Source organism: Streptopelia decaocto (genome assembly GCF_964273445.1).
Source record: "Streptopelia decaocto genome assembly, chromosome: 3".
Taxonomy (NCBI): Eukaryota; Metazoa; Chordata; class Aves; order Columbiformes; family Columbidae; genus Streptopelia; species Streptopelia decaocto.
In genome coordinates, this window is record NC_138656.1 from 25,821,864 (window position 1) to 25,837,148 (window position 15,285).

General features: G+C 36.0%; 1 protein-coding gene across 2 annotated transcripts in view; it reads left to right on the forward strand.

Moving 5' to 3' along the window:
• UBR2 (ubiquitin protein ligase E3 component n-recognin 2) overlaps positions 1 to 12,089 on the forward strand; it is a 56,531-nt gene extending 44,442 nt beyond the window's left edge. For both annotated transcript variants that reach the window (XM_082049393.1, XM_082049392.1), the window contains exons 35-47: positions 292 to 440; positions 528 to 583; positions 1,017 to 1,113; positions 3,301 to 3,368; positions 3,894 to 4,029; positions 4,661 to 4,751; positions 5,297 to 5,427; positions 6,329 to 6,437; positions 6,693 to 6,749; positions 8,256 to 8,333; positions 8,631 to 8,801; positions 9,499 to 9,600; positions 10,377 to 12,089. In XM_082049393.1, the coding sequence (XP_081905519.1) occupies positions 292 to 440; positions 528 to 583; positions 1,017 to 1,113; positions 3,301 to 3,368; positions 3,894 to 4,029; positions 4,661 to 4,751; positions 5,297 to 5,427; positions 6,329 to 6,437; positions 6,693 to 6,749; positions 8,256 to 8,333; positions 8,631 to 8,801; positions 9,499 to 9,600; positions 10,377 to 10,518 (1,387 nt within the window). In that variant the 3' untranslated portion in view covers positions 10,519 to 12,089. The remainder of the gene's footprint in view (positions 1 to 291; positions 441 to 527; positions 584 to 1,016; positions 1,114 to 3,300; positions 3,369 to 3,893; positions 4,030 to 4,660; positions 4,752 to 5,296; positions 5,428 to 6,328; positions 6,438 to 6,692; positions 6,750 to 8,255; positions 8,334 to 8,630; positions 8,802 to 9,498; positions 9,601 to 10,376) is intronic.
• Positions 12,090 to 15,285: the final 3,196 nt, after the last annotated feature.

Genomic DNA, 15,285 nt, shown 5'->3' on the forward strand with positions numbered 1-15,285 from the left:
CCCAGCTGATGATGGATTTTGGCATCAGTCACACACAGTTCTTTAAATCTAGTCTTAACTGTATTATCTTTGAAGACTAGATATTCTTAATGCTGAAAAATGAGATTGGTTCCAATCAAATAATCAAAAAAGTAATTGGGAGTTTATCTGTCACAGAATACCAGATCTGAAGAAAGATACTGGAGTTCTCACTTAAATTTTAGAAAGCAGCCATGGAATGAATGCTCATCATTAAAACTACTATGCTGCCCATGGAGAAAAAACGAATTAGTAATATTTTCTTTGTTTCAGAAATCCTTATTCTGAGAGCATAAAAGAGATGTTGACAACTTTTGGTACAGCAACATACAAAGTAGGCTTGAAGGTTCATCCAAATGAAGAAGATCCACGTGTACCTATAATGTGCTGGGGAAGCTGTGCTTACACAATACAAACTATAGGTACTAATGTACTCATTTTGTACCTTTATTATGTGAATTTTTGAATTTAGTTAAATGCATAGCATTTTTTTTTTTTTTTTTTTCCAGAACAAATTTTAGCTGATGAAGATAAACCATTATTTGGTCACTTACCTTGTCGACAGGTAAGGATCAAGTAGCAAATCCCCTCAGAATCAGTGCAAAAAGAGGGAGTTGTGCTTCTTTAATGCAGAATTTCTAAATTTTAAGTGACCGTTATTTGACAGTTTTGTTTGTTGGATCCCACTGTTCACTCAATCAGTGTCTGATTATTAATCTGTGTAAAAGTCAAATCTAGCAAAACTATTTTGTTGGTTTTCTATAAATGCATAGTTTAGTAAAGCCAGGGTTTTTCATGCCAGCAGTCAAAATAAGAATACTGAAGGGAACTTGTATATTTGCATAAACACAGTTATCTTTGTCATATACTTAGACACACAAACTGCTCCCATAAACAGCAGCTGATAGGCCCGAAAAGAATGCTGTAAGTCAAAAGACGTTTTCATATTGAGGAACTTTGTTAACTGTGGCAGTGTTTCTTTTTCTTTGTTTTTAAAGGATGACTGCCTTACATCACTAACAAGATTTGCGGCAGCTCACTGGACAGTTTCATCTCTTTCGGCAGTACAGGGTCACTTTTGTACTCTCTTAGCATGTAAGTTCACCACCTTATCCTGTTTTTTACAAAAGTACAAATACAGAAGGATGTTTACAGAATGACTGTTAGTCTTGATTACAAGAAGATTGTTTTATGTGGTGGTTTTAAGTAATAGACTAAGAGCTGGTATTTTCACACCTGTACCTATACATATTTCATCATACTGTGGAGAAAAAAAAAAAGACATTTCTTTTGGTCTGCAGTTCCAAGATACATTTCAAGAGAAACATCGATATATTGCTGTGAAGGAGTTCTGTTGATTCTTCCCAGGATTTATATTGTTGCTTTTAGAAAGGTACCTAGAGCAAAGGTGACAGACGCGTGGTTCTTCACTAAAGTGTTACGGTGTTAATACAGTATTGAAATATTTGCAGAGGTCTGTAATATTACCATAAACTTCTCTGCCTTTGAAAAGTGAAATCTGTGATGAGACAGGGCTTGTTATGTAATGTCATGTATTGGTTGAGAATTTTAATGAGAACAGGCAGAATGTTCCAAGCTTAAAGCGTTTGCAGATACAGATAAAAAGTTCAGCCTAATGTGGTAATTACATGAGAGAACTATTGTGAAAGGGTATTATTAAATGGGTTAATTTTAATGTTTACAGTCACTAGAGCAGGAAAATTTTTAAAACTCATTTGTATACTGAAATTACTAGTAGAATTGATGCCACCCACTTCAGCAAACAGTTGGCAGCTCTACGGGGAAGAACTTAATTGACATGAGTTTGTATCAGTAATGACTGAGCCATTTTCTATGTGAAGCAGAAAAGAAAAGAAAATAATAGAATAATTGAATTACAGAATAACAGGATGGAAGGGATCACAAGGATCATATGTTGCTAGAGATTTGACCTTAACTTTGTAGTATAGGATGCATAGTTTTGCATAGCTTGGGTTTTCTTGAAAACTTGAATCAATGTTTCTTCAAAGGTTTTCTTCCATCCAGCTGGCAGAGCAACTGTTCTGCTTTTATTTCTGTGAAGGAAAAGTGTGTTTTGTTTTGGTTTTGGTTTTTTTTTGTTTTTTATTTTTCAAGGCTAGGAATAAGGAAAATTATAAATATTTCATAGAATACTGACAGAACAAAGGTCAATAAAGATAACTTATTGAATAAAAGTTTGGGTTTAGAAGGCCCTTGCTCTGGTTGCATTTTTGATAGAAGCATTTTTAAGTCTTTTGGGTTGAGTTCTGTGGCTACATGCTTACAAAAGTAAAAGCATTTAAAATCTGAGTGCTGGTGAAATATTTGCTAACAGAAATAGCTTCAAAACATCACAGTTTTTCAACTGTTAGTTTTCTGGCCAGCAAGGCAGGAGTCTTCAACTGAAGTATATTTTATTATGATGATACTATTTTTTACTATACTGGTGTTTTTAAACTTCACAGCTTAATGCTTATAGCTACACGGTAAAACCCTTCTCATAGCTGCATTTTAAACTCATTGTAAATCGGATTTTACTGCTTGGAGTAAAGAAGTTTGCAACTGTTCCTTGATTGTCGTTTTAAATACGTTGTACCATTTTCAAGACATTTTACTCCTGTTTGCTTTTAGATGGAGTTTATTACTGGGAATTTATTAAGCGTGTGAATTTCCGTTGTTAGCTGGAGTTCTTTAGTTAATGTCTTGTGGTTACTGTAAGTGTGGATGCTACAGAGATGGAGAGACCAATTCTAGCTCTTTTTTAATTAGAAATAAAATCACAAATTTAAGACACTCTGTAGCAATGCATTTTTGAGCCTGTAAGGCAAATGAGTTACGTGAGGCAAGTTTAGGGAACTGTGTAATGTTAAGCAAATTGCAAAAGTTTCCTCTGAGCAGCTGTCCAACAGACTACAATTAGTGTTCCTGTTTAGTCATTAATGTTTGAGCTCGTTTCTCCCACTGGAAACCTGAGCAATACAAGGAGATCACTGGGAGCAGTGAACGGCAGCACTTCGTTATAGTTGCTTTGGGTTTGAATAATTTCAATACATATAGTCAAGTAGGCAAGGGCCTTTTTCAATAATGTTGAACAACCCTTAAATTCACACTTTTCTGGCCAAAACAGGTACCTTTGTGTTTTAAGTACTTTAAGCATATAAACCAAGGAGATGGCATTCATTTTGTAACTGAAGTACACTAAAATTGTTTCATATGTAAATGTTCAATTAATAAATATATTTTTCTCTCTAAAATACTCAGCACTGGTGCCTAATGAAAGAAACGGAAATCTTCCTTGCATACTTGATATTGACATGTTTCATTTATTGGTAAGTATTCCATATTACATATTAATAAAGTTTTCATCCAGTAGGCACTGACAAAACTTTATTGGAAACTTTCTCTGTTTTCTCTGGCTTAGGAACCTTTCAAAGTGTTGAGGTTTTTAGTATTTTTTTTTTCACTACCTAATGCAATTTTAAGATTTTTCATTGCAAATATTCCTATCTATAAATGAAAAGGAGGTGAAACGAGGTGGAATGTGTACTTTGGCTGTTTAAAAAAAAATCCCAAAACAACCAACAAACAAACCTCCCCAAACAAACAAACATAACAACCACCCCCAGCAAATCACAAACAAAAAGTACCCAAAGAGAAAAAATCCCAAACAAGCAGACCACAAAAAAAACCCTGATAGTTAATCATTGTTCCTTTAAATAATGGCTGACTAATTAGTTTCAAAAATTAACCTTATGAGGTATGGTGCCTTCAAAGGGTAGAGTTGCAGCATGAGCAGAGAAAATAGGAAGATTCAAAGAAAAGGAATATACCAGCTTTCTTGTTTTCTTTTACAGGTAAGCTTGGTGCTCTCTTTCCCTGCCATACATTGTCAGGATTTTTCAGGGGTTAGTCTTGGCACTGGAGATCTTCACCTGTTTCATCTTGTCACTATGGCACACATAATACAAATTTTACTTACCTCATCTACAGGTAATGCCACTTTCTTGCAACTTCTGTTGAAATGATTCTTCAAATCTGTTATTGAAAAACACTAATGTGCTCTTTGCCACTGTAAACTGCATATATTTACCAAATAAAATTGCTGGTGCTCTCTCTTTCAGCCCTTAGAAAGTATTGATAAATTGTACGCGTGAAAGCTCAGTCTTTTGTCTTTATTGCTTAACACTGGAGGTTTTTGGAGCATAGGTAGTCGTGAATCTTAGTTTTGCAGCTAGCTGTAGTGCTGCCTGGAAGCATTTATTGCAGAGACTTGGCTTAGGCATTGCATTATGAACACATCGCAGTTAGCAAAGTAAGGAATCGATGTGTCTTCTGGCAAGAGGAGCTGGATGAGGTGCAGTAAGCCAAAAGCAAACAACTTCAAGCAAGGATATTAAGAAACCAAACCAATCGCACAAGTAAAGCAACACCTCACTGGAGTTCGCAGTACCATAAATTTAACATATGTAAGATGTACAGTAGAAAACTTTCTGCTGCATCGTAGTGTAGTACAGTGGAATGTTTCGCTTAGTTTTGGCCTTTTTCTCAAAACTTGAAAAATTACATTCTTGCTATGTAAAGAGGTATATATCGAGTAACTTGCTTTTTGTTTCTTCTTCAGAAGAGAATGGCATGGATCAAGAAAACACAAACAGTGAAGAGGAAGTAGCTGTGCTTACACTGTATAAATTTCTTTGCCAGTGTACAGGAAGGTAAAAGGTCCATCTTTTGATAAAATGTATAGTATTTTCTCTCTCCTACAGTCAACATTAACTTCTAACTGAATTCTGGATACTAATGCTGTCAAAGATGAGGCTTTTAACTTGGTAACTCTCACATCTTGTTTCTTATCCACTACTCTAGATACCATTTTCAAGTAACTATCCCTATAAATTCCTCTGTGCTCATGAAGGTGCCTGTTTGTTAAGATTGTGCTCTGGAACAATCTTTTTTTTAGTCAGTTTGCAGGTGTGTAGAATCTGGAATTGGCAGTATCTGGGTATAGAAAACTTGTTAGGATCTGAAATGCCTATGCAAAATTTTCCTTAATTTACTGTCCCAGTTGGTTACGTTTTTATTAATCCCTATGTTGTTGTTTTTCTTGGTATTAGCTTTGAAATAAACACTTCGTACAATGCTTGTTTCAGTTGAAGTCAGTACTTTAATTTGAAGTATGACCGAAGACTTACTAAATACAGCTGTCAGACTGAAATGATTAAATAAAAGCAAACTGGTTTTTTTATTGTGTTCTCTTAAGTGCCTTGAAAGAAATTTCCTCAGGCTGGCACCTGTGGAGGAGTCTAAAAGCTGGAATCATGCCTTTCCTGAGATGTTCTGCTTTGTTTTTCCATTACTTAAATGGAGTCCCAGCACCCTCAGAAATTCAAGGTAATATGTGCTTTGTATTAAATTAGCTTTTCAGCAGGTACAAATGTTTATGGATAAAATAGATTAAACTCTCTTTTCTGAAGAAGCTGATTTAATGAACATGAGTTTGTTACCAGTGCAGAATTATATCTGCATAATGAAAAAGGAAAAAATAAATTGTTTCCTTTTTATTTTTTCTTTTAAGTCAATGCAAATGCCATTTTAGGTGACCTAAAACAGAAACTGATGCTCTTCTGTTAAGAAGTGAAATATTAATTATTTCAAATCTATGGATTACTGTTTTTGAATGAGTTGTGCTTTTCCTTGCATTGATTTCATTCAAAATTGCATCTGCTAATAATTAAAATCTCCAAATCTCTCTATATATGTTACATTACAACCCATATAATTGAAGCTATTAACATACTTTACTGTTCCCATGTATGGTTTACCTAGAGACTGAATGTAAATCTGAAGATATTACTTACAATGATAAATAGGTTCACACTTCTTCAGGATTCCCATGTTTAAAACCAAGTATGGTACATGGTGCTGAGCTGACATGAGAACAACTACGGAACTTGCAGAATGTTTCCTTGATACGTAGCTTCTTGACAAATTGTGTTTAAAATGTAGATAATTGTCGTTTAACAATAGCAACGCTTTAGCATTTGGGAAAGAAAAAAAAGTTGGAGAAAAGTTGCTTCTCTTTACTGACAGTTATCCAATATATTATAACTGTCTGGTACCTTTACTAGCACGCTTTCACTCTTCATACCACCATTTGGATGTGGGGGAATACAATTTAAAAAAAAAAAAAAAAGAAATAAAAAAGCTGTCCCATTTAGGGCTGTACTTTATTAATTGTAGTCATTTTTTTAAAAAAGCAGTTACGAGAATTATACTTTTTTTTTTTTTACAGTAAATGGAACAAACCAGTTTGAACACTTATGTAGCTATCTTTCCTTGCCAAACAACCTCACTTGCCTTTTTCAAGAAAATAGTGAGATTATGAACACATTAATAGAAAGGTAAGTTGTGTTTTTACGCTTAGTTTAAATATTCCTTAGTAAGGAATTTGGCACAAGGTAGTAATGTATATGTTCTCCCAGGAGCACATATATGGAAATGAATAGTAGACTTGGAAAAGCATTTGCGAAAGAAGTGTTTTGAAGGAAGTAATTTTGGTTGTAGAGATTAGTGAATAGATGTGCTTTGGAATTTTTACTTGTTGTTGGAAAGTATCATCCATTGAAGTTAAAAGCCAATTTTTTTCTTTCTTGTAGTTGGTGTAGTAACAATGAAGTGAAAAGATATCTTGAAGGCAAGAGACATGCTATCAGGTAAACATGGAGAAATTTTAAACAGAGATGAAACTTTAATATTGCAGTTTTCTCCAAATATTTTTTCTAAAGGGTCCTTATAATAACATAGTATCAGTTGTGCTTTTATTGACTGACAAATATGTGACGGGATACATAAAGAGATTTTTGAATTTTTGTAACAAAAGTGAAATATTGCTTAACTTAGTAGATTTTTGAAGGCGAAGTTAAATATTACAGTTTTATTTAGAATGATCTGTAGTAATCAGAGGCCATAACGTTTCTTCTCATGTTTCATATAGTAGACTTGTACCTTCTGATTCCAGAGGTAGGCTGTTGCTAAAAGACATATGTTACCTTTTGTAAAAATATGGGGCCCTGAAGAGCTTTTCAAAGAATCGTAATTCTTCAGTGAAATCAATACAGAGTCAGTTGCTAAAAAGGAAATTTGCTTTTCCTACATTTCTACTTGCTAAACAAGTATTTTGAATTCAGAACATATTTAATGCTTTGTGGGTGGAGAAAAGCATTTGGGGTGTTTTTCTTTAGGAAGGCTGCGTAAAAATAGTGGTTATCAATTATCCAAATAATTATAAATGAAGAAGAGGTTCACAATGCTGTCACTAAAAACATATCCCTGCATTTTTATCCACTGTGCTGCATGAAGTCACTCTTTCAATGTGGCACATACAATAAGGCTAAGTAACAAAAATAAAAATTAATCACTTCATCTGTTAAATATCAGAATATTAACACAATATCTTATACAGTAAGAATACTCGGATTGCATAATTTATTTCCTGTTAGGTGTGATGGGTGGGATTTTTTTCCGTGTGTGCCATTTGCTGGTTCTTAACTGCTCTTCCCACGATTATGTCTAACTTGACAGTGATGTTTTTTTCTTTCCTCTCAGCATGTTCTCATACATTGCTTCTGTTAAAACCTCTATTTGCATTTCCAAGTCTAATTTTTATTATTCCCAGAGCTGAAGATTATTTAAATTTAGTGTATTAGATCTGCAAAAAAAAAAACCCACCCTTTTAACTATTACTTCTAAAGATATAAATATTTGGTATTAAACAGGTCCTTTTCATTGTGTGCATATTTCATTCTCTTCAGAATACAAGTTCTTTGAACTTGAGTATAAGACTATTTTCCATTCAGTATTAGTGACAAAAGACAAATACAAAGCAAACAGGTCAGGGAGCACAACAAAGATTCAGTTGAACCTGTGTGACCTCATCATGAGGTTTTGCTAAAAGCATACATATGACATGTATTTTTCTGACTTTTCTCAAATTCATAAAAAATATAGCTAAGAAAACTGGAAGTGTTCTAGTTGAGAGATGTTGTGAGTTCTTTTATGTGTTACCATTTTACTCTATGAATGGCAGAGAAGAAGAAAACTTTAAAAATGTAATTATTCACAGATGCTGTTTAGATGAGTCAGGAAAACATGAATGAGTTTGAAATCACTGTGTATTATTCATTGATATATGAGTGATTCATTCGATTGCTTTATTCTAGCTATGCAAGAGAATCCAACAAATTAATAGACCTTCCGGATGACTACAGCTGCCTCATTAACCAAGCATCCAATTTCTCGTAAGTTGTACGCAATCAGTGAGGACCCCTGAAGTCTTCTGCTCCTTTTGGTGAACTGGGAAACCTCTAACCTGAAAGCCTCAAGAAGATGTTTATAGAATCCTAGGGTTAATGGCGTGTATTGATTGTTACCTCTTCCAGCAAAACCCCACCCTGTTATTTCAGTGAAACGGGAATTGCAAGGATCTGTATAACTGTTAACTGTATGAATGTTTGAAAGTACTTTTGAATCTTTTTACTATCTAGAGTTAATACACGCAACTGAGGTTTTTTGTTTTGTTTTTTGCTTAACAAAAGGTGTCCGAAATCAGGTGGTGATAAAAGCAGAGCCCCGACATTGTGCCTTGTGTGTGGGACCATGCTGTGTTCTCAGAGTTACTGTTGTCAGACTGAGTTAGAAGGAGAAGATGTTGGAGCCTGCACTGCGCACACTTACACTTGTGGTTCTGGAGTGGGCATATTCCTTAGGTAAGGAGCTGCACACCTCTGCCTGTGTTGCTGGGCTACATGGGGTACATCTGGACATGAAATGAGTAGTTCTATAAATGTGCCTGTAGGAGTCCTTTATAAAGGCAGTGGTTTGTTAGTAACAGAGTTACCTAAAAACTAGAGTGTATTCAGCTTCCTTGTACTTTGGTACAAGGTTCCAAGGTTGTTTTTTTGAAGATAAGGTATCATACAAAATTTTAATTTCATTTTAAAGTGAATTTGCTTTCTTTGTGTGTTTATTTCCACTCAAGTATTAGAAAACAATGAAGGTAAACACCTTCATTTTGTTTTCGTTGCTGCTGTTGAAAACGTGAAAATTCCTTTCAGTTGTCTTCCTGCATACAAGGAAAGGTTAGGCAACGTCTGTTTTCACTTTGGCAAAGGTTAGCGAGAAGTGAAAACGTTCTGTTTTCTTGTTGTGGTTGTATCAAGTATTTTACACAGACTGCAAATAATATGACATGAAACTACATTGTTTTAAACTGCTGCTGAGGAGCTATGACAGGACAAGAACAAGATCTTTAGTTTAAAAAGAAAAAGGGACATTCAAAAATCTGCACATGCAGATTATACAAAGTGAAAGTAGGTGAGAATTGGAAAATCAGTGTCTATGAAGATACGAAAAACTGTTCACCTAAAAATCAATACCTAAACTCTTCTCTGTGTTTCTCTCCAGAGTACGAGAATGTCAGGTGCTATTTTTAGCTGGAAAAACTAAGGGCTGCTTTTATCCTCCTCCTTATCTCGATGACTATGGAGAGACAGACCAGGGACTCAGGTAAATAGTTAAAAAATACGTATTTTAAAGACAGGAATTCTAAAACTGTCTGGTTTGTAGATACACTTTCTATGTTACCTTTTTTATTTTTTCTATATAGCTAATATATTTTGACATTGCTGCTGTGTCTCATCTCTTCAAACATTTTAAGGCTAATATATTTTTAGGCTAAAAATATTTAATGCGAGATCTTTCCCAGGTTATAAACATTTGTCTTGAAGTGTAAAAACTTTAATCTTTTTAGCATCTGTGAAGCTGCCTAGAGACTAAGGCTGAAAAATTTATTTGTATATAGTGCAATTATTTGTATAACCTGTGTTTAATTTAATACCAAGTGAAAATACTACGGGATGATTTTATTTAATGTGGTAGTTCTTGGTCTTAACTCCTATCTCTGCTTCCTGTGAGAATACTCTGGGGAATTGATATTGTTAATGTTTGCTACTTCTGGAACCAGGCAAAATCATAAAATATGAGCTGGTTCAGCATGGAAAGGTTGCTGAAAAGCTACATTCAGAATTCTGTGGGCTGTACATGAGATTTCTAAAGGCTGGCGGGAACCATTGAGCAGTAAAGGTGGGGGACCAGGCAAGGTAGCGCTCCAGTTTACTGATCAAAATATCTGCTGACTTGTTCTGACAAGAGAATAATGTTGAAGGGTTATCTAAGTATTTTAATATTTTAAATGGTTATCTAATATTTAATACATCGCACCTGAGTGTCTGTGCTTAGTGGCAGTGTTTTGTCACTCCTGATAAGTGTTATCTCCTTTTCAGACGTGGGAATCCCTTACATCTCTGCAAAGAACGATTTAAAAAGATTCAAAAACTCTGGCAGCAGCACAGTATCACAGAGGAAATTGGACATGCACAAGAAGCAAACCAAACGCTAGTTGGCATTGATTGGCAGCATTTATAATGGTTATCTGCCGAAGACTGGAACTTTATAAAGATTTTTGTAACTCAGTAAGATTTTCAAAGGACGGATTAGGAAAAAAAAAGTCTGAGGGGAAAAAAAACAAACCCAGTCCTGTTATTTAATCTTTGTTTTACAATGTATTTCATAAAGATACCAGTTAACATTAATCAAGTAAACTTATTTCTATGTAAGCAAGTTTCATTAGTCATATAATTTTGCACTGTGCTTCCTTCACAGAAATGTCTTGGGTTATAAACCTGGGCAAATGAACTTGAGTTTCTGATAAAAAAAAAATGAATGACTCTTTTTGGAAGTCTGACTATGATTTTTCTTATAAACTGCAAGAGAAAAAGACTGCTGAAACAGAAACTAGATAGAGCACAATTACGGATTGTGTTTTGCCCCTTGCTAGTAATCTGAGCCGTTTTATTTATTATTCTGCATTTTAATACTTAAGCTGTGTGTACATGCAATGGAATGAAGTAAGGAAGCAAATAATGTAGCAAATGGATGTTTCTGTCTGCATCAGTGGATAATTCACTCTTTTCACTTGGTGTATCTAAACCGATTTTGTCATTTGTACTCCTGCAGCTTTCTTGCTTCCAGTTGTTTTTTAACTAAAAAAGCCTAACACTAGCTTTACAAGTAAAATAATTTAATTTAAAGCTTTTTCCAGAGCATTGCACTCCTTAGAATTATGTAGTTTGTAATTTGAATTTAGCTGGGAAACCCTTTCACTTTCCATTATGTGATTGGTTATTGGTATTCAAGGGTTGACATTGTACTTTCAAAGGTATTTTAAGGTAACAACAATACATAAAATGTCATGAAAGCTGATTTCTTGTTAGTTTGCAGAAGTACAGAGGATATTTTCTTCCTTTTTGTTAAGTCAACTTTTAAGGTGCACATCCCATCTCCTTTTTGTTGCAGACAAACTGAGTGGTTTCCTCTGGCTTTGAAGGTCCACGATCACACTGCCCACAGATTTGCATCAATTCTTTTTTTTTGCTTTTTTAATATTCTGTTGTCCCATCAAGTTTATTTACTTTCTGGCTTGATTTAAAGCTCTGTAAAGATGTTTGCATATAGTATATTTTATAAATATATTCTATTTACTGCGCAGATTTGCACTTGACATGAGGGTGCCTGAAGGCAGTGAGTTTTCTAGCTGTATGTAATTAGACCGCCAAGGTGTCTCTAAAAAGTGACATTATGCTTATTGGTTTAAAATAAAATCCATTACCTTTATCTCTCCTATCTTCTGAAAATTAGTAAAATCTTGATTTACACAGTTCTGTTTCCTTCATAATCTGTGGTTCTTTTAGTTAAGTCTTACTTTCTGACTACATCTTCAGCCCAGACAAGCAATCCCTTTACTGTCTGCCGTGTCTTCAGTTACACTTGGTCTGACTGAATTGTTTCTATTTTTACAGATTTAATGCTTCAGATAAATTTTGTATATTCATGGTGTACAGGACAATTTTTCAAATATTCAGTAACAGTATTGAGTGAAGATGTGAAATATGAAATAAAGAAACTTGGCCAATGCTGATTTCCTTTTCTTAAAACCAGTACAGACTACTTTTCTCTCTGCTACCTGTTGTAGATCAAATAATTTATATATTGCTGTCACTTTTTACAAAGAGACATGCAGAGATTGCAGGAAAAAAACATTAATGCTTCATCTCTGCCTTCCCCTGCTTAAGCTGGTTGATATATAAACAATTTTCTCTGCATGGTACTTAGAAATACCACTTTTTTGGTGACATTACTATTGCTTTGCAGAGAATCTTGCTGCTTAAGATGTGTGCCATGGTTTCAGATAATGTGTAACTACATTGCAGAACTCTTTTCCTGAAGTATAACATTCTATAACATTGAAAAGATGATACTGACAGAGTTCTCTGTGCAAAGCAAAACATTAACAGCAAGTATGGTATTTTTTTTTCCCTCCCCTCAGGGGTCACAGTTGGAGACTGCGAGGTAGAATAGGTTGGCAAAATTATGACCACAAATAATTGCAAAGTACACAATTTATCTTTCTTTTTGCAAGTTTAGTCACTCTTTACTCAAGACTTCTATTTTCTCATTTATTTTGCATGTATTTATATTGATGTAGAAATATTTATATATAAACATTGTTTCAGTATCAGGGAAATAATATCTGTAATAAATTGGCTATACCTTTAATATTTGTGGATTATGTGTACAATCTACAATGTTTTATGTGGTTGGAGGGAGAGAGAAAATAAAACAAACAAAACCGCCACACAGATCCACAAACCTGAAGCCATCACAACAGAATACAAAACAAAACTGAAGGCATTAAGCAAATGCTTTGGGTGTTGGCATTAAATAAGTACTTTTAAAATGTTTTTAGAATTTTGCTGAGCTTGTTCGTTCAAGTATGTCACCTTGTTAACCACAAGCTAACAAATACCTGGATGTGCAACATCTGCAATTCCCTGGCTATAGATGTAAGATGATTATATTATTAGTGTCATTTGCTTCAGTCAGCTAAACCTTTCTCGACCTCTACCAGAAGGTTTAATCATCTTTTTAAAGGATTGTAAATTGTGTTTTATAGAGGGATGAGGGTTGAGGTTCACATCACTAATGTTTTTTGCTCTGTTCATACTTCAAGACCACACTTTGTACTCTCCCTAGTCTTCCATAGGAGGCTCTTTCTTACTTGGTGGAAGTACATAACCAAGGTAACCCCAGATAGAAGCACAAAATCATTCTGGCTGGAAGAGACCCTCAGGATCAGCAAGTCCAACCATAACCTAACTCTAGCACTAAACCATGTCCCTAAGAACCTCATCTAAATGCCTTTTAAACCCCTCCAGGTATGGTGACTCCACCACTTCCCTGGGCAGCCTGTTCCACTGCTTCACATCCCTTTCCGTAAAGAATTTTTTCCTCATATCCAATCTGAACTTCCCCTGGTGCAACTTGAGCCCATTTCCTCTTGTCTTATCACTTGTTACTCAGGAGAAGAGACCAACCCCCTCCACGCTACAACCTCCTTTCAGGTAGTTGCAGACAGTGATAAGGTCTCCCCTCAGCCTCCTTTTCTTCAGGCTGAACAGCCCCAGTTCCCTCAGCCGCTCCTCATCAGACTTGTGCTCCAGGCCCCTCACCAGCCTCATTACCCTCCTCTGAGCTCTCTCTGGTACCTTAATGTCCTTCTTATGATGAGGGGCCAAAAACTGGTGCCTTCTGATGTCCCAAGAGCCAGTGTTCTCTACAGCTCTCTCATCTGTAATATTATTGGGCATTTGTTGTCTGAGAGGGAGTGCTCATGGATTCTCAACCTATTTATATCTTCAGTTCTCCCCCAATTCCCCACAGCTTCCTTCCATGTCCCTCAAGCTAGTCTTCATGCTGGTGACTGTAAAATTTGTGCCTCATTTCCCACTCTGGCATTGGGAACAACCTGGGCTGAAGGGTTCCATGTGTTGCTGCACTATGCAGTTACCTTCTTTTACTGGGACAGCGGACATGGCGAGCGCAGCTGCACAGCACCTGTTCTGTGCTTTCACGTTTGACATGAAGTCCTACCAGCTCTCACACCCCCTGGCATCTCATTTAAGTGAATTTCATCTTACGCCTAACGTACTTGGTGTTTTGTTTAGAACTTCATCATTGTGATAATTTTCTCTATGACCTGAATGGGTAGAGGAGAAACTTGACCTACTGTACAGGTACCTTCAGCACAAAATCCCTGCTTTGTTTCTTTTTGGAAGATTAAATGGCACATGGTCACAGCAGAGTTCTGTTAGGAACATCAGTCTGCAATCTGCCTCCCTTCTGCCCTGGGCTCTGCTTCTCTCCTCCTTTCTAGGAAGTGCCTTTGACAAGAAGCTGTGTCTCTGTATTTCCATCCCACTGTTGAGATTTTTGATTATTGAGTCAAATATGACAGTATTAAACAGTTATGGCTGGAATAAGAGCTCCCGGGGAATGCCACTTGGAACTGATTTGTTTCCAGCTGTTCATTGCCACCCTCTGAGCCTGAAAATCCATCCAGATTTCTGTCCACCTTGCAGTCTTTTGAGTCCACATCTCCTCAAATTGGTTATGAGGATGTTCTCTGAAATCATATTGAGAGCTTTTTAAAAGTAAAAAACATCTGCTGTACGGAGAAAGTGATTTTACAGCAAGTTTCATTTACTAGGAAGCAAAAGAGGCCTTTTAACTAACTCCATATTGAAGTGATTTTGTGTGTGACCAGGATGGGGAGGCCATCTCTGATGACAGCAAGAGATACTGGGTTGATCTTTGTGGGGCTTCCGTGGGTCTTCTGGTGTTAAAAGAAAGCTTTTTTTTTAGGGAGGCATCCACTTCTCTACCATTAGCTGTTCAGTTCCTCAGCTCCTTATTGGGAGTGTCCCAGAGTCCTACTTGACCCGGCATGGAGAAGGTTGGAGCCTTCATGGGAACAGCACTGGATGCAGTTATTCCCAAGGCTTGCCTTCTGCAGGAATGCTTCCAGATGCTTGAGGACAAAGCCTGGGAGCCTGCTAACCCCACCTCTGTGTTCATAGCTAACATGTCACCTTCTGACTGTCCACTTTCCCTGGGTAACTGCTTCAGGCTGTCAAGTACAGCTTCAGCATCTCCTCAGTGTCACGGCATGGGGACAGGCACACAGAAAGGTTGCTTAACAGACAAGTTGTCTTTATGGAGATGTCTCTCCTTACCATGAATTCTTTTTTTTTTTTTTCCTTATGGGATTTGTATGTTTAGAAGAATGGGAAGGAG